The 18998-nt window shown below is 52.1% G+C and overlaps 1 protein-coding gene and 1 pseudogene across 20 annotated transcripts in view; one reads left to right on the forward strand and one right to left on the reverse strand.

Annotated features, from left to right (window-relative positions):
- QRICH2 (glutamine rich 2) overlaps nucleotides 1-18998 on the forward strand; it is a 34113-nt gene that overhangs the window by 11228 nt on the left and 3887 nt on the right. For 4 of the 20 annotated variants that reach the window (XR_007412807.1, XM_049113899.1, XM_049113900.1 and 1 more), the window contains exons 5-16: nucleotides 6070-9307; nucleotides 9548-11359; nucleotides 11966-12051; nucleotides 12562-12659; nucleotides 13344-13458; nucleotides 15359-15613; nucleotides 16601-16723; nucleotides 16806-16880; nucleotides 17324-17488; nucleotides 17581-17702; nucleotides 18247-18312; nucleotides 18584-18685. Coding sequence is in view for 19 of the 20 variants with exons in the window: in XM_049113899.1 (XP_048969856.1) it covers nucleotides 6070-9307; nucleotides 9548-11359; nucleotides 11966-12051; nucleotides 12562-12659; nucleotides 13344-13458; nucleotides 15359-15613; nucleotides 16601-16723; nucleotides 16806-16880; nucleotides 17324-17488; nucleotides 17581-17702; nucleotides 18247-18312; nucleotides 18584-18685 (6257 nt within the window). In the remaining variant the exon portion in view is untranslated. Of the gene's footprint in view, nucleotides 1-6069; nucleotides 9458-9547; nucleotides 11360-11965; nucleotides 12052-12561; nucleotides 12660-13343; nucleotides 13459-15358; nucleotides 15614-16600; nucleotides 16724-16805; nucleotides 16881-17323; nucleotides 17489-17580; nucleotides 17703-18246; nucleotides 18313-18583; nucleotides 18686-18998 lie in introns of all 20 variants that reach the window. The other 16 variants (XM_049113912.1, XM_049113903.1, XM_049113911.1 and 13 more) reach the window with 16 other exon arrangements.
- LOC112672994 (cytosolic 5'-nucleotidase 3A-like) lies at nucleotides 2130-3510 on the reverse strand (annotated as a pseudogene).

An 18998-nucleotide genomic window follows, 5' to 3' on the forward strand; every position in this document is an offset into this window, starting at 1 on the left:
AGCCCAACTCAGGGCTCTATCCCAGGATCCTGAGTTCATAACCTGAGCCAAAGTCAGATGCTCAACTGACTGAGCCACCCAGGTGCCCCTGACAATCTCTGCTTTTTAATCAGGCTGTTTTGATCATTTACATTTAATGTGATTATTGATATAATTAGGGTTGAGTCTGTCATCCTACTATTAGTGTTCTATTTGTTCCATCTGCTTTTTCTTCCTTTTCCCTCTTTGTCTACTTCTTTTGTATTATTTGAGTGTTTTTGCTTTTTAACATCCTTATTGGCTTATTAGCTATACATCTGTGTTATTTGAGTGGTTGCTTTAAGGTTTCTAGATTTATACATCTTTAGCTTATCACAATCCACCTTCAAGTTATATTAGGATTTTACAGTAAAATACTTCTAGAGGCCTTTAATTCTGGAGTCAACAAACTTTTTGTGAAGGAGCCAAGGAAATATTTTAGGTTTTGTGGGTCATACAGTCTTTGTCACAATTGCTCAACTCTATTGTTATTGTGAAAGCAACCATAAACAATACATAAGTGAATGAGTGTGTCTGTGTCCCAATAAAACGTCATTTACAAAAACAGATGATGGGCTGGTTTTGGCCCATGGACCATCGCTTGCCAATTCCTGTTCTTTTTTTTTTTTTTTTTTAAGATTTTTAAAATATTTATTCATGAGAGACACACAGAGAGAGGCAGAGACAGGTAGAGGGAGAAGCAGGTTCCCTGCGAGAAGCCCAATGCAGGACTCGATCCGAGGACTCCAGGAGCATGACCTGAGCCAAAGGCAGATGCTCAACCACTGAGCCACCCAGGTGCCTTTGCCAATTCCTATTCTATGCTGTTGTTGTCATGCGTTTTACTTTTACATTTGTTATAAACCCTACAATACAGTCTTATTATTTTGTTCAGTCGTTTATCTTTCAAAGGGATTTGAGTCAAGAAAAAACATCATTTCCAGTGCTTGTTACCCCTCTGGTATCATTTTCTGTTTGCCTGAAGGATTTCACTTAACATTTCTTATAGAGTGAGTCTTGCTGTTCATGAATTTCAGCTTGTATTTAGTTGTTTGAAAACATCTTTATTTTTCCTGTGTTTTGTATTTCATTTTGTTTTCTAGTGGCCCAACATATGGTTTGTTGTGGAAAATGTTCTGCGTGCATGCAGGAAGAGTGTTTATTCAGATCTTCTTGGGTGGAGTGTTCTACAGATGTTTGCTGGTACAGTTGGTCCATAGATCAAGTCTTTTATTTTCTAGTTGATCTTCTGCCTATCTGTATTCTATCCCTATCAAAAGTGAGATATTAAAGTCTGCAACTATTATTGTTGACTTGTCTGTTTCTTCCTTTAATTCTGTCAGGTTTTCTTCATGTTTGTTAGGGCACTATGGTTGGGTTCATATATTTTTTTAAACTATTACATCTTTTAAATAAATTGACTCTTTTATCAGTGTAAAATGTCTTTCTTTGTCTCTATTAACAATGTTGTCTGATATTAACACAGCTACTCAAACTCTTCTCCTCCTCCTCCTCCTCCCCCCCTCTACTCCTCCTCCTCCTCCTCCTCCTTCTTTATCTCTACATTGGAGGTAGGGGTTGAACTCACAATCCTGAAATTGAGAGTCCCATGCTCCATCAACTGAGCCAGCCAGGCAGTGCCCCCAGCTCTCTTTTGATTATTTGCATTTATTTTTTTTCTATCCTTTTACTTTTTACCTGTTTCTTTCTTTGACTCTAACATAGATCTCTTATAGACAGCATTTAGTTGGATCATGTATGGGTTTTGTTTTTTGGTTTTGCTTTTCATTTCATGTTTATTATCTGTGCTTCTCTATAGAACATTTTGTAATGATTAGTAACGTCGATACCAACAGTTTTTTAAAAAATTTTTTAAATTTTTATTTATTTATGATAGTCACAGAGAGAGAGAGAGAGAGAGAGAGAGGCAGAGACACAGGCAGAGGGAGAAGCAGGCTCCATGCACCGGGAGCCCGATGTGGGATTCGATCCCAGGTCTCCAGGATCGCGCCTTGGGCCAAAGGCAGGCGCCAAACCGCTGCGCCACCCAGGGATCCCACCAACAGTTTTTTTGTTTTTTTTTTTAATTTTTTATTTTTATTTTATTTTATTTTTTATGATAGTCACAGAGAGAGAGAGAGAGAGAGGCAGAGACACAGGCAGAGGGAGAAGCAGGCTCCATGCACCGGGAGCCCGACGTGGGATTCGATCCCGGGTCTCCAGGATCGCGCCCTGGGCCAAAGGCAGGCGTAAACCGCTGCGGCACCCAGGGATCCAAAGTTTTTTTAAACACCAAGTGCTAATGTTTTATGGTAAATATTAATGTTCCTAAAACAAAATATCACACATAATACAATATTGGGAGATGATTATGCCATCAGCATAATTCACCTAAATTATGAAAGGAACAAAACTTAAAATCATGCACATTGTTTCACCATTTCATAAAACTTCTTAACTTCTACAAACTTTACCAGTACTAAGAAGGCCCTAAAAACATAAACTACAAAATTCATTTTGGAAAAGTTAGAGGAGTTATTTTTTAATATTTTGACTTTAAGTTTTGTTTTGAGGCTTTTTTAATTTTTTAAAAATCTGTTAAAAAATATGGTGAGGAGTGTATTGAGAGAAGTGGAAAAAAGGACCTTACAGGTCCTTTTTTGTGTTTGAAGTTACTTCAGTAATGCAGAGGAAAACTTCAAGGGCAAGAATATATTACAAATAAGAGTTTTTGAGCAAGACAAATGGACAAGCAGTTCTTGCATCAATTGTATCCACAGGGAAGAGGTCTTAAAGAATGCTTATCTACAGAATCTTCTGTAAGACAGTGTTGGCTACCTCCAATGATTCATCTTTTGCTAAAATAATATCATAAGAGTCCATGTACTTTTTTTGTAAAAGCTCCTTTACACTATCATTTGGTATCCAGTTTCCAGAATGTGTTCAACATGGGCTAGTCCATCTGCCATTCTCAAGCCTCCTTAGGAGTCTCCCAGCAGAATTGTGTTGTTACCGTCTTATAGTTGATGGAGATGTTCTCTGTTGCTCATAGCCCTACCATATCTGTTAAATTCATGAATTAGTCCTCCTTTAAGTCCTTTGAACACTCCTTTTTCATCAAAATCCACGAAGTTGGTCATGACTCTGACGTTTGGATGATCAACTCTAGCTTGAGGGATACTTCTTCTAGTACATCATGGATACCAGCTGAAAATGTGAACCTGGGGAGACTGTGTTGTTGGAGCTTACTGACAACATTCTCGTATCCTTCCCTGAACATACATCAGATTCTGCCACAGTTTCTTTCAGTTTAGCTTCTGGTAGAGCTTGTTCAACAAGCAAACCTTGTGATTTAGGGTACCTTTCAACCATACAAGGGTACTTCTCAGGCAGCCTGGGTGGCTCAGTGGTTTAGCGCCGCCTTCAGCCCAGGGCCTGATCCTGGAGTCCCGGGATTGAGTCCCACATGGGGCTCCCTGCATTGAGCCTGCTTCTCCCTCTGCCTGTGTCTCTGCCCCTCTCTTTCTCTGTCTCTCATGAATAATTTTTTTTTAATAAAAAGGGTAATTCTCTTCTATTGTAGGAAAAGGATCAATTTTAATAGCATAGTCTTTTTCCTTTACTTGCAGTAACTCTGACCTCGATCTGTAACCAGCTTATAATTGTCAATATTATGACATGTTGGGCATCTTTTCCCTTTGTAGGAAAATCTACTTAGTGTCGTGTTGAAGTCTATGACTATCTTAAAGGTGGCAGGTCCTTCTTGGATAAGACTGCAGATAATTTCTTCTCTTACAGAGTTTTGATGTAAACTGAACTTTTTTTGAAATTCTGACCTCATTTTCACACGTACATCAAATTCTTGATTAGTCACTTCTTGGTTATTCAACTGTCCTTAAAGGCACTCCAAGTTCTTCTGTTCTTAAATTTGTCCTGGAACAACAGCATAGTCAGTAAGCAACATCCAGAGATGCAGGGCTTGGATACAGGCATCTCAATGATCTTGGGCTTCTGCCTCATGTTTCTCTTCAAGGTGAATATGTGCTGGGCCAGCCCCACTCCTGCCACCGGGACACACATGCTGGTGCTTGCTACCGTGTCCTCCCTGACCATGGCTGCCAGTCCATGGAGAGGGTCTCATGTGCCTCCAGGCCTCAAAAGAAAGGGTTGCACACAGTGAGTGTGGGCCCCCTGGATCATGTTTCTAAATCCATTCTGCAAATCCCCATCTTCTGATTGGAGTGTTTAATTACTGATAAAGTAGGTTTATATCTTCCATTTGTTATTTTCTATATGTCTTCTGTCTTATCTGTTCCTCCATTCCTCAATTTCGTCTCTTTTGTGTTAAGTAAGTGTATTCTAGTGTACCATTTTAATTCACTTGTTGTTTCTTTTATGGTATATTTTGTTTGGTTATTTTTTTAGTGGGTCCATAGCAATGTTCAGTGTAGAGCTGATTATTCTCCACTTTTGAGGCAACACCTTTCTGAGTACTCTCCCCTGAATTGAGTTTTTTCCAAACTGGCTGATAGAAACAGGCACTGTTCCCAGCCCCATGAGAGTCTGGGCACTGTTCCCTCCAGCCTTGCAGATGGCTCTTTTCCCAACCTTGGGGAGTTTCCTCACATATACTGCTGATCATTTCTGTGCTGACTACCCAAAGAGGACCCTCTACAGATCTCCTGAGTCCTCTCTATGTATATCTCCATGGTTTTTCTTTTTTTATGATATATTTATCTATTTGAGAGAGAGAAAGAGAACATGAGTCAGGGAAGGGGCAGAGGGAGAGGGAGAGAGAATCCTCAAGCTGACTCCTCCTCTCCCCTGAGCGTGGATCCTGACATGGGGCTCAATCCCAGGACCCTGAGATCATGGCCTGAGCCAAAATCAAGAGTCAGATGCTCAGCCAACTGAGCCACCAGGCACCCCTGTGCAACTCCTTTCTTTCTGATACTCTGTCCTATGATCTACCTCTAGTTGCTTCAGTCTCCCTGCATGCTCGTGTTTGTCCCCTCAACTCAGACCCTTTTCAGGGGCACTGCAGCCTGGAAACTCTATTGAGACAGTAAGCTGAGACAACCACAGGGCTCACCTAGTTTGTCTCTCCATCTTTCAGGGGTTGTGAGCTTTCATTAGCTGATATCCAGTGTTTAGAAAACCACCATTTCATAGCTTTTGTTGCTTTTGGTTCTTGGGTTTTGGTTACAAACAGGAGGGTAAATCTCATCCCTGTTCTTCCATTTGGGCTGGAAATGGAAATGGTCCATAATCTTTTTTTTAACAGGTCCTTGGTATTCTATATGGGCATGCCCCCTATATATATCAGTCCCCTATTGATAACCTATTTTCATAAACAGAATTGCAGACTCTGTACATATATCCTGGCAGTCCTTTGTAAAAATCCATAGGGAAAATCTTATCTATAGAATTTCTGGATCCAAGAGTTTGTGCATTTACATTTTGGATATACGGTTTACTTGCCCTGCAGTGATACTTTTACCATCAGCAGTGGGCCAATGATAGGGCAGACTTTATATTTTAAACTTAATAAATTACTCATGTCCTTTATGTGTAGACCCAGGAATAGTTGGAGTAGATCACTTGTATAGTGTTTCCAGTGCCTTTTACGGGGAGAAATAACATTTTATTTTATTTTATTTTATTTTATTTTATTTTATTTTATTTTATTTATTCATGACAGAGAGAGAGAGGCAGAGACACAGGCAGAGGGAGAAGCAGGCTCCACGCAGGGAGCCTGACGTGGCATCTATCCTGGGTCTCCAGGATCATACCCCAGGCTGAAGGTGGCGCCAAACCGCTGGGCCATATTATTATGCCATTTGCAAATGTGCAGATTCTCAAAGCCTTAGAGATCTATCCTTCAAGAATGTCAAAGCCTTTGTGCCCAGCTTAGTTTTGGGGACCAGAGGGTGTTTCTCTCCAAAATCCCTAAGTCATCCTAGTCAGATGTCCCAGATTTTCTTCCCTTCATGCCTTATGCTAAGTCCTTTCTACTTGTAGTTACTGACTTCATTCTTCCTCTTCAACCAGGGCTCAGAGACAACAACAGGCCTTCCTAAACGCAAAGCACACGCTTCCATAACATCAAATGATGGAATTCAAAGTGGAGTCTCCATCAAGCACTCAAGTGCTGACCCGGCTTTGGATACTGCCAGTGGCTATGGCTCAGATCGGACCTCATCAGCAGGAATCAGTGGTACAGTTTACCCCTCTGAGGGGGTTACCAGGGAACGAAGCAGAGGTGCCTCTGCTACTGCATTCCCTGGTAGAGAACATCCAAGGGCCCGTGATGAAGCTGGCCTGGCAAAGCCCCATCACCCGTCTATGTCCCAATTCAGAAAAGAGTCAGATCGTCGTAGGATGAGAGAGCCTCAGCTGCACAGCTTAGCACACCTAAGAAAAGATGAACGAGAGGCACACCCTGGTCCAGTTCAACAGGACTTAGCTTCTGTGGCCAGAGACTGGCATCATCCTGTATACCCAGATCAGCATGGGGAGGTGTCTGTAAGCCAGGGTCACATCTATTCAAGGCCAGATCAGCATGGATTAGGACCACTTGGCATGGATCAGCTTCCATTGCTCCAACCTAGCACTTACCCACATGGTGTGGTACCCCACAGCATGGGTCAGCTTGGTGTGATGCCACCTGGAATGGATGAGCAGGGCTTGGTACTACCTGGCATGGATCAGCAGCGTGGTATGGTGCCACCATTGGCACCTGGCACAGATCAGCAAAGATTGGAACTACCTAGTACAGGTCAGCCTGGTATGGTTCCACTTAGCACATATCAGCATGGTGCAATACCTCCTGGCGCAGACCAACAGTCTGGTGTGGATCAGCATGGATTGGTACCCTTTAGCATAGATCAGCATGGATTTTTAGTATCTGCCACGGATCAACAAGGAATGGATCAACGTGGATTGGTTCCATATCTTACAGATCAACGTGGTTTGGTACCACCTGGTTTGATGCAAGTTGCTGCAGATCAGCAAGGTTTTGTACAGTCTGGTTTGGAAACATCTGGGTTCATTCAACCTGGTACAGAGCAGCATGATGTAATCCAGCCTGGGGCAGATCCACGTGGTTTGGTAGCAACTGGTACAGATCAGACTACTTTGGCCCGACCTGGTACAGGTCAGCGTGGTTTGGTTCAGCCTGGTGCAGATCAGCTTGGTTTGGTGCAGCCTGGTGCAGATCAACGTGATTTGGTGCAGCCTGAAGCAAGTCAGCCTGGTTTGGTGCCACCTGTTGCAGGTCGGCCTAGTACAAGTCAGCCTGGTTTGGTGCCACCTGTTGCAGGTCGGCCTAGTACAAGTCAGCCTGGTTTGGTGCCGCCTGTTGCAGGTCGGCCTAGTACAAGTCAGCCTGGTTTGGTGCCGCCTGTTGCAGGTCGGCCTAGTGTAAGTCAGCCTGGTTTGGTGCCGCCTGTTGCAGGTCGGCCTAGTGTAAGTCAGCCTGGTTTGGTGCCGCCTGTTGCAGGTCGGCCTAGTGTAAGTCAGCCTGGTTTGGTGCCGCCTGTTGCAGGTCGGCCTAGTGTAAGTCAGCCTGGTTTGGTGCCGCCTGTTGCAGGTCGGCCTAGTGTAAGTCAGCCTGGTTTGGTGCCGCCTGTTGCAGGTCGGCCTAGTGTAAGTCAGCCTGGTTTGGTGCCTCCTGTTGCAGGTCGGCCTAGTGTAAGTCAGCCTGGTTTGGTGCCTCCTATTGCAGGTCGGCCTAGTGTAAGTCAGCCTGGTTTGGTGCAGCCTATTGTAGGTCAAAGTGGTTTGGTCCAGCCTGGTGCTTATCTACCTGATTGGGTACAACCTGGTCCATATCCCAGTGGCTGGGGACAGCCTGTTGCATATCCATTTGGCTTAGTACAGCCTGATGTATATCCATTTGGTTTGGTCCAGCCTAGTGCAGTTCAGCCTAGTTTGATGCCATCTGGAATGGGTCAGCAAGATTTAGCCCAACTTAGGATGGGTCAGAATGTTTTGGGGCAGCTGGAAATGGATCAACATGGTTTGGTCCAACCTGAAATGGATCAGCGTGGTTTGGTTCAACCTGGTGCAGGTCAGCCCAGTTTGGTGCAGCCTGTTGCAAGTCAGCGTGGTTTGGTCCAACCTGGAATAGATCAGTATGATTCAGTCCAACTTGGAATGGATCAGCGTGGTTTGGTGCAGCCTGGTGCAGGTCAGCCTAGTTTGGTCCAGCCTGGTGCAGGTCAGCGTGGTTTGATCCAGCCTGGAATGGACCAGTACAGTTTAGTCCAACCTGGTATAGGTCAGCCTAGTTTGATCCAACCTGGTGGCCAGCCTGGTTTGGTCCAACATGCAATGGATCAGTATGGTTTAGTGCAACCTGGTATAGCTCAGCATGGTTTGGATCAGCATGGTTTGACGCAACCTGGTGCAGGTCAGCGTGGTTTGGTCCAAGTTGGTGCAGGTCAGCATGGTTTGGTGCAACCTGGAATGGATCAGCGTAGTTTGGTGCAACCTGGTACAGGTCAGCCTGGTTTGGTCCAACCTGGAATGGATCAGCGTGGTTTGGTGCAACCTGGAACAGATCAGCATGGTTTGGTGCAACCTGGAATGGATCAGCGTGGTTTGGTACAACCTGAAATGGATCAGCGTAGTTTGGTGCAACCTGGTGCAGGTCGGCCTGGTTTGGTGCAACCTGGAATGGACCAGCGTGGTTTGGTGCAACCTAGAATGGATCAGCATAGTTTGGTGCAACCTGGTACAGGTCAGCGTGGTTTGGTCCAACCTGCAATGGACCAGCGTGGTTTGGTGCAACCTGGTGCAGGTCAGCCTGGTTTGGTCCAGCGTGGAATGGATCAGCATGGTTTGGTGCAACCTGATGCAGGTCAGCCTGGTTTGGTCCAACCTGCAATGGATCAGCATGGTTTGGTCCAACCTGGAATGGATCAGCGTGGTTTGGTGCAACCTGATGCAGGTCAGCCTGGTTTGGTCCAACCTGGAATGGATCAGCATGGTTTGGTGCAACCTGATGCCAGTCAGCCTGGTTTGGTCCAACCTGCAATGGATCAGCGTGGTTTGGTGCAGCCTGGTGCAGGTCAGCCTGGAATGGATCAGCGTGGCTTGGTGCAGCCTGGTACAGCTCAGCCTGGTTTGGTCCAACATGGTGCAGGTCAGCCTGGTTTGGTGCAACGTGGTGCAGGTCAGCCTGGTTTGGTCCAACCTGCAATGGATCAGCGTGGCTTGGTGCAGCCTGGTGCAGGTTGGCCTGGTTTGGTCCAACCTGGAATGGATCAGCATGGCTTTGTGCAACCTGGTATAGGTCAGCCTGGTTTGGTGCAGCCTGGAACAGATCAGCGTGGCTTGGTGCAGCCTGGTACAGCTCAGCCTGGTTTGGTCCAATATGGTGCAGGTCAGCCTGGTTTGGTGCAACGTGGTGCAGGTCAGCCTGGTTTGGTCCAACCTGAAATGGATCAGCGTGTTTTGGTGCAACCTGATGCCAGTCAGCCTGGTTTGGTCCAACCTGTAATGGATCAGCGTGGTTTGGTGCAACCTGGTGCAGGTCAGCCTGGTTTGGTGCAGCCTGGAACAGACCAGCGTGGTTTGGTGCAGCCTGGTGCAGGTCAGCCTGGAATGGATCAGCATGGCTTGGTGCAGCCTGGTACAGCTCAGCCTGGTTTGGTCCAACGTGGTGTAGCTCAGCCTGGTTTGGTGCAACGTGGTGCAGGTCAGCCTGGTTTGGTTCAACCTGCAATGGATCAGCGTGGCTTGGTGCAGCCTGGTGCAGGTCGGCCTGGTTTGGTCCAACCTGGAATGGATCAGCGTGGTTTGGTGCAACCTGATGCCAGTCAGCCTGGTTTGGTCCAGCCTGGAATGGATCAGAGTGGTTTGGTGCAGCCTGGTGCAGGTCAGCCTGCTTTGGTCCAACCTGGTGCAGGTCAGCCTGCTTTGGTCAGACCTGGTATGGATCAGCGTGGTTTGGTCCAACCTGGAGCAGTCCAGCCTGCTTTAGTCAGACCTGGAATGGATCAGCGTGGTTTGGTGCAACTTCGTCCAGGTCAGCCTGGTTTGATCCAACCCGAAATGGATCAGCATGGTTTGGTCCAACGTGGTGTAGCTCGGCCTGGTTTGGTGCAACCTGGTGCAGGTCAGCCTGGTTTGGTCCAACCTAGAATGGATCAGCGTGGGTTGGTACAACCTGGCGCAGGTCAGCCTGGTTTGGTTCAGTCTGGTGTAGGTCAGCCTGGTTTGGTGCAGCTTGGTGCAGGTGGTTTGGTGCAACGTGGAGTGGATCAGCATGGTTTAGTACAGGCTGGCACAGATCCACGTGGCTTTTTTCAACCTGGCACATATCCTCCTGGCTTGGTTCAACCCAGTGCATATCCACCCAGTTTGGTACAGCCCGGTGCATACCTGCCTGGTTTAGTACAGCCTGGTGCCTATCCACGTGGTTTGGTTCCACCTGGTGCCTATCCTCGTGGTTTGGCCCAACCTGGTACATATCCACATGGTTTTATGCAGCCTAGTGTTGATCAGCGTAGTTTGGTTCAGCCTGGAATTGATCAGCGTGGCTTGAGGCGATCTGGTACAGAACAACAAGACTTGATACTACCAGGCACAGAGCTTCATGGCTCTCCAACAGTCCACCCAGAGTTTCCAAGATTTGTATCACCACATCCATATCAGCATGGTGTAATACCTCCTGGCAGATATCAATATGGTCAGGTGTCACCTCTCCTAGCCGAGCAAGGTTTAGTATCAGCAGGTATTGGCCAGGGTTTATCAGAAACTTACCAGCAAGGTTTGATGCATCCTGGCGCAGACCAGCATGGCCCAACACCATTAAGCACTCGTGCGGGATCTGTACACCTAGATCAACAGCATTTGACATCACTTGGCCCAGATCAGCATGGCCAGGTACAACCAGGTACAGAGCAGCATGACCATGCATACTCCATCCCAGAATCCCGTGACCTAATGTATCCTCCTGGCCTTCGTGACTCAGGCGTCCCAGGGGTAGATCAGCACGTCCAGGTCAGTTTGGATCCAAAACAAATATATACCGTGGACCAACCAGGGATTTCTGTCCAGACTAGTCCAGGCCAGGAAGCCACCTCTGCCAGGAGTACGGACTATCTGAACAACCTCTACCGAGTCTCATCAGAAAAGAGTGATTTCCAGAGCGAAAGACACGATTCACTGGATAAACTGGCTCCTAGCTTCCCCATGGCGGTGGAGACATTTCGTCTGATGGGAGAGATCATTGGCCTCTACGTGGAGCTCAAGGAGAACATGAAAGAGCTAAATGAGGAACAGGCTGGCCAGACGGATTTGGAGAAGATACAGTACCTGCTGGCGCTCATGGGTGGGTTCCACTCGTGCACAGGAGGGACCACTGTCTGGGTATTAATCATCCTCATCTGGTGGCCGAGCTTCTTCCTGAGTCACTGCAAATAGCATGTCCCTTCTTAGCCATTCTGGGCTCCACTATAGCCTCTGGGGTTCAAAAGATGGAGCAAAACCAGGTGGAGCGAAGTTACCTCAGGAGAGGAGGGAGGCAGTTCTGGGGCCCTGTCTGACCGCAGCTGAGCCCAGTTGAGGACAGTGGGCTGGGGGCAGCAGCAGCACTGGGGCTGGGTGGGGAGGGAGGGAGCGGAGAGGCCAAAGAACTCGACTTCACCATTGTCCACGGGCCCAGAGAATAATTAAGATCTGAGAGATGGGTGGAAAGTGGGTGGATGGGTCAGCAATCTCAAAGCCCTTTTGGATAGTAAGCATTCAGTGGATTTTTTTTTTTATAGAGTAAGGACACTCCTCTTTCCTTTCTTCCTGTTCCCTCTCTTGGTCACCAGGAAGAGCAGGAGCGGGTCCTGCCGCTCACTGGGGTAGCTTCACTGTGGGGGCCAGGAGTCGGGATTGGGGACCCGCTGGAGATCTGACCCTTTTGATTAATAGCCTCCATTTTTCATAGTCAAAAAGAGCATACCCCCTGACCTGCAGGAACAGCTGAAGACTCTCAAGTCCTTAACCAAAGAAGTTCGACAGGAAAAAGCAAAAGTAAGTAAGGGAGGGTCCACCCACTTTGCCTCCAATGCCAGTAATCCTACTCTCCATTTGTATCTCGATGGCTCCCATGGTCCTCGCACCCATATTCATGCATCTCCTTGGGTCTTTACCAACCTGTGAGGTAGGAAATGCTCCTCAGGTATCATCATGTTCCTTTCCAGGATCTAAAGCCTGATGCTCAAAGCTGTCAAGATCTAGCCAACAAGGAGGCCAGTGCCCCTTTCATTCCATGTGGCCATTTCCAACAGAGCCCACTGGTGCTGCAGCAGCCTTGGAGCTGAGTGTGTGGGACTCTCTGGGGCCAGGGGTCATGGCAAGGGGCCTCTGGATCTTCAGTTGTTTTCCCGATGCCAGCTGGCCGCACCCACGGGCTGGATGGATGTCCAGAAGGGACATACGGACAAAGGGTTGGATTAGGACTAGGATTTGAGAAGGGGGCACATATGCAGAAGGCGAAGAACTCAAGCCTACCTGACCTTCCTCTTCCTTTGGGGTTTATAGCTGGACAGGATGCAGAGGATCCTGGAGGGCGATGGGGAGCAAGAAATAGGAAAAGAGATGAAGGATGGCCAGCTGAGCTTGCAGCTGGGAATCCTCAGGTAAAATGCCCCTGCCAAGGGCAGCTCATGTCCAGGTGTCGCATACTTCTAGCCAAGGAGGTGACAGCAGGCCGTCGGTTCACTCACAGCCTGAACTGCTCCCGTCTCTGATATGTCTTTCAGGGTGTCCATATGTAGTTTAAGTTGCTGGTAGAAGTTTTTGTTTGTTTGTTTTGAAGATTTTATTTATTCATGAGAGACACACAGACAGAGGCAGAGACATAGGCAGAGGGAGAAGCCAGCTCCCTGCAGGGAGCCTGATGCAGGACTCGATCCCGGGACCCCAGGATCACACCCTGAGCCAAAGGCAGATGCTTAACCACTGAGCCACCCAGGTGCCCCACTGGTAGAAGTTTTTCTAGGTTCTTAAAACAGCTCAGCACCAGGGCTTGGAAGGAAAGAAGCTCCTAGTCTCTATCCCTGGTTGGAGGCTGGAGGAGACCACCTGCCAGAGCCCCTCAGAGCCCTCTCCTTGTGGGGCTCACCCTGTAGAAACCTCTCAGTCTAGCACGTGGGCACTCACTTCCTGAACAATCAGCACCTGGGACTCCCCGGACAGGGCCTGCCGTGGGGTGGGGCAAGGATCTGATGCGGGAGGCATGTCATCCTTTGTACATGCTGGGGCAGGTGGGCCTGGGCCCTGGAGAGGGGTGGGGGCCAGGCTCTCTTCTGCACACCCCTCAGAGTCACCGTGGCTGACATTGAGAAGGAACTGGCTGAGCTGAGGGAGAGCCAAGAGCGGGGCAAGGTCAGCATGGAACATTCGGTGTCCGAAGCCTCCCTCTACCTGCAGGACCAGGTGAGGATTCTCTCTTCAGCCGTGGGAACCAGGGCTCTTCTCCGGGTCCGCCCTGGAGGATGGGGCTCCTAGACTCTTAAGTGACATACAATTTGCAAATATTTTCTCCCATTCTGTGGGTTGTCTTTCCAGTCTCTTGATAGTGTCTGCCTTTAAGATTGATTGATTGATAAGAGAGAGCACAGGCAGAGGGAGGAGCAGAGGGAGAGGGAGAAGCAGACTCCCTGCTGAGCAGGGAGCCCGATGTGGGGCTCAGTCCCAGGACCCTGAAATCCGAAATTAAGAGTCAGACACTTTACCAACTGAGCCCCCCAGGCGCCCCCGATAGTGTCTGCCTTTAAACCCTGAGTGATGCGGACCTGGGTCACCCCCATAATGTTCCCCTTGAAGAGTGTCTGGACCAGGAACAGCCCTCTGAGTGCTTGCAGAAGGATCAGATAGAAAAAGCCACTGGGCCAAGGGGACTCAGGTCAGGAGCCCCTCAGTGACAGAAGCCCCATTCTGGGCCACTCCCATGTTTGCCAGCACGCTGGCGTGTACCATTCCCCGACCCCAAAGCCAACAGTCCAGTGTGGGGCTTGAGGGGCAGCAGATTATGTGTCCAAGAGTCACCTGTCATTCCAAAAACAGTGTCTAAGCTTAGCAACCTCCAGGGCGGCCCCGGGGGCCACACTCAGGGGGAAGCCACTCCCTACTGGGCAGGCCTGGGCTCCTGCCACAGCCTCTTGGAGGCAGCATCGGCCTCCACACTCCCAATCCTCCGGCCTCCTCTGCCTCCTACGTCTGAGCACACTGCTGCATTCCCGTGCCGCTCCTCTTGCTGGGACGCTCTTGCCTGGGGCTCCTACGTATTCTTCCCAACTCCACTGCAACGCCCATAGTCTGTGGAGGCAACTTCCTCTCTTCTAGAGAGAACTAATCTATCCTTTTCATCCCAGGGCCCTCTGACATGCTCCTAGGGGCTCTTCTGGGAGCAAGCTGGAGTCTCACTGAGCTCAAGCCAAAGGGAGCTTGGTTGAAAGTGCATAGGTAGGGGAATGCAGGCTGGAAAAGGGGAACTTCCAGGCCAAGGGCACAGTCTGGCCGGGGCCGCCCCTTGTCTGTCTTTCCGTGTCTGGTTCCACGCACACCTGTCCGTCTGTGTCCCTGTCCTTACCCACCTCTCTCCAGCACCTCCTTGTCTCCCTTCCGCCGCGCTCCTTGCCAGCTTTCCTTTCCTCTCACGCGTGGCCCACAGTGGCTGCCCAGGCCCTGCCGCGTCACACACTTCCAAGAGAGGGGCTTCGGTTGGCCCAGCCCCTCTCTGAGCCACGCGAGAGGTCACACGGCTGTGGGACTGGCTGCCCCTAAACCGGGTGCCGACCCTGGGATCAGTCATTTGTGGTGACCCCCTCAGGATTGTGGGAAACAGAAGAGGGCAGGAGAGCCAACGGAAGGCATCCATTATCACCCAGAGCGTGAGAGCGTGAGAGTAACGGAAGTAGCACCCATCCCACTGACTTCCTGTTACTCACCTGCTGGGTGAGGACAGCGCATGTGTGAGCCCACCCCGCCCGTCCCCAGGGCCTGGAGCTGTGTCTGAGTGTCGTCAGGCTCCTCTGTCTGTGAGCTGTCCAGCCGACGTCACCACTCTAGGGTTTAGCTAGAGACGTATCCTCATGCTGAATAAATGAGCTAGCTGGAGAAAGGTCTGGAAACCTCCATCCTGCAAGGGTTTTATTCAGCATCAAGGCTCTACTCCCTGAAAACTGTTCACTAACGGCCAGGCACTGGGCACCTCCTCCATGCCCCACGTTCTGTGAGGTGCTAAGGGATGCAGCAACTCCCCGAATTACAGTGTGGACAGAACGTGGCCATGTCTCACTCACTGCCCTGCCCCTGCCTTCTTGCCCACACCCAGCTGGACAAGCTCAGGACGATCATCGAGAGCATGCTGGCCTCGTCTTCCACGCTGCTGTCCATGAGCATGGCTCCTTCCAAGACCTTGGCGACCTTGGTACCTGGCCAGATTGACCCTGAGGCCACCTGCCCAGCCTGCAGCCTGGACCTGAGCCATCAGGTCAGCACGCTGGTGCAGCGCTACGAGCAGCTCCAGGACATGGTCAACAATCTGGCTGCCTCCCGGCCCTCCAAGAAAGCCAAGCTCCAGAGCCAGGTGATTCCCGCTGGCCTCCCTCCTGGTGTGGCCACATGTGCCCCTCAGTGGGGAGCCACAGCCCAGAGGCCCACAGAGCAGAGAGTGGCTCATAGAGCTTTCCATGGTAGAAAAGTCCCTGGTCCTTTCCCTGGGTCACAGCAGGGGCAGCAATAGAGCTAGCTCTGGGGACAGGAGACTATGGGGAAGAGCTGGCTCCATGCAGGTGGGATGTCATGGCTGGCTGAGTGGTGGAGCAGTGCATCCATGGGCCTCGGGGGGGACCGGCAGAGCTTTAGGGTTCATTGACTCCCCTTCGCGCCAGCCTTCCAACCCCCTTCTTGATTCCCCACCAAAGGGCAGGCTTGCTGGGGGAGGTGGGGGCAGGGAGAGTCACAAGTCCCTGAGTCCGGCCTCTTGGACTCGAGTTGAGATCCAGCCCAGGGCAGGTGGGGAGGCGATAGCCCACATCCCAGCTCTCAGTAGCCACAGGGTCCCTCACCATTCTGGAGCCTCGATGGCCTCTTCTGGTCACCCCCACTGGCGGGCCAGGTCCTCAGAGCTACACCATGGGGAGGTGGACACTGAAGTTCACATCCCGTTGGGTGGACACATAGAGCAGAGAGCCTCCTCACTGTCAGGGGGAATTGTGGTGAGCCAGAATGGGGGCCAAAGTTGGCTTACCTGCTGGGTGATTTTTTTTTAAGGTTTTATTTATTTATTTGAGCAAGGGAAAAAGAGAGAAAGAGAGAGAGAGAGAGGACGTGAGCAGGGGCAGAGGGAGAGGGAGAAGCAGGTTCTTGCTCCACTGAGCAAGGAGCCCAATGTGGGGCTCGATCCCAGAATCCTGGGGTCATGACCTGAGCCAAAGGCAGACGCTTCACCTACTGAACCCCCAGGGGCCTCTAGGTGATGTTTTAAGGACTGATTTATCAGGACAGCAGTGCGGCCCAGTCCCAGTCCCAGCAGTGCGGTCCAGGGAGCCTGCCTTTGTGCCCTCTGCCACAGGACGAAGAGCTGCTGGGCCACGTCCAGAGTGCCATCCTGCAGGTGCAGGGCGACTGCGAGAAGCTCAACATCACCACCAGCAACCTCATCGAAGACCATCGGCAGAAGCAGAAAGACATTGACGTGAGGGGCCCACACAGGCAGCAGCTGCGGGGCCGGGCCTTTACTCCCCTGCTCCTCATCCTCTGCTCCCCCTGCCTCCCAGGTGCTGTACCACAGTCTAGAGAAGCTCGAGAAAGAAAAGGCCAATAGGGAGCACCTGGAAATGGAGATTGATGTGGTAAAGGGCCAGGCCCAGAAGAGCCACCCTGTGTCCCACGGGGTCTCTCTGGTCATTCTTTGGAAGGCCAGGAGTGGAGGGGAGCCCATGGGGGAGCTCAGTGTCTGGGGTTGACATATCAGAGCAATGGGGTCCCTCCACGGCTCCCTCCCATCTGGGGCCCCCCTCCATCTGGGGGTCCCTCCACGGCTCCCTCCCATCTGGGGGGCCCCCTCCACGGCTCCCTGCCATCTGGGGAGCCCCCTCCACGGCTCCTTCCCATCTGGGGGCCCCTCCATCTGGGGGTCCTCCACGGTTCCTTCCCATCTGGGGTCCCTCCACGGCTCCCTCCCATCTGGGGGGCCCCCTCCACGGCTCCCTCCCATCTGGGGCCCCCCTCCATCTGGGGGTCCCTCCACGGCTCCCTCCCATCTGGGGGGCCCCCCTCCTCTCTTTCCGGGCAGAAAGCTGATAAGAGCGCCCTGGCGGCCAAAGTGAGCCGCGTCCAGTTCGATGCCACCACGGAGCAGCTGAACCACATGATGCAGGAGCTGGTGGCCAAGATGAGCGGGCAGGAGCAGGACTGGCAGAAAATGCTGGACAAGCTGCTGGCGGAGATGGACAGCAAGGTGGGGGCGGCCGGCGGCGCTTCCCCGGGTGCCCCCGCGCGCCCCCCACCCCCGCCCGGGCTCACGGTCGCGGCCCCGCCCCCGCCCCGCAGCTGGACCGCCTGGAGCTGGACCCGGTGAAGCGGTCGCTGGAGGATCGCTGGCAGGCCCTGCGGCGGCAGCTCAAAGAGCGCTCCCCGCTCTACCAGGCAGACGAGGCGGCGGCCATGCGCAGGTGGGGCTCGGCCTCCGGCGGGGCCTGGGGGACCCTGGCGCCCGGTGGGCCCCGGGGCGATGGCTGAGCCCCCTGGACCGTCCCCCAGCTGGAGTGACAGACCCCGGGAGCTCGGCAAGCTCCTGCAGCGCAGGCCGGTCCCTCCCAGGGCGCGGAGGGCCGTGCTCCCGGGGTCGCTGTGCTCCTGGGGGGCCGCGGCGCCGCGGGCGGGCACCCCGGGATTTCCACTACTGGCCGCCAGGGGGCCCCCGAGGCTCACGCAGGGCAGCCGTCGGGGGCCCTCTGCAACCCCGCTGGCTTGGGGTCAGGACGCGGTAGGGAGGTGCTGGGTGGGTGCCCCGAAGCCGGGGCGCAGGAGCCAGGGTGCTCCCAGGGCCCAGGGCCCAGGTCTGCCCCCGCTAGCGTGGGGCCCGCCACCCTGGTGAGCTGAGCTCCCAGCCGCCCGGCCCCCCGAGGGCCAGGGCCTTCCGTGCTCTCCACCTCTCCCGCCTCTGGGCAGACCCCCTGGGCAGGGCGCTCACCCTGTCCGTCCCACTCCTCACAGGCAGCTCTTGGCACATTTCCACTGCCTCTCCTGTGACCGTCCCCTGGAGACGCCTGTGACCGGACAGTGAGTGCCCACACCTGGCCAGCCCCAGCTGGTGGCCACAAGGCGGAGGGGGGGCGCACAGCAGGGCTGTATCTCCCCCATTCCCTACCTGCCTCCAGCAGTGTCCTTCCTTGTCGCCTCTCCCACGGGCTGCCTGCTGGCCCTCCATCCGTCCTTCCCTCCGCCACCGCCTGGACGGGAAGCCGCCTCCGGCACGCGGACTGTGGAGTGCTGGATTTGGGAATGCTGTGTCTCACTCTCCAACCCTCCTCTTCTCTCTGTCCCCGCCCAGAATTATCCCTGTGATGCCCGTGGGCCCGGGCCTGCCTGGGCACCGTTCCATCCGCCCCTACACCATCTTTGAACTGGAGCAGGTCCGGCAGCAGAGCCGCAGGTACGGGGCAGCAGGGTCCTGTGCAGGGCTTTGCAGGGGAGGGACAGTGTGGAGGGCTCCTCCTCCTGGCTGGGCAGTGGGGGGCGGGGAGTGATTTCTGGGCTAGCCCCCCACGCCCAGTGTTTCCCAGGAGGAGGTAGCACGAAGACTTAGTAGTCACCTGCCTTTGAGTCCCTGCTGGGGGTCCTGGTGGGACATTGCCGAGGGTGCTGGCTGTCTGGGGGAGCTCCTGTTTACCTCCTCACAGCCCCTAGATGCTTCAGCAGTCTCAGCAACCCCAGCATGGGAGGAAGGGGTGGTCTGACATCAGCCA

Source organism: Canis lupus, chromosome 9 (assembly GCF_003254725.2).
Source record: "Canis lupus dingo isolate Sandy chromosome 9, ASM325472v2, whole genome shotgun sequence".
NCBI classification, from domain to species: Eukaryota; Metazoa; Chordata; class Mammalia; order Carnivora; family Canidae; genus Canis; species Canis lupus.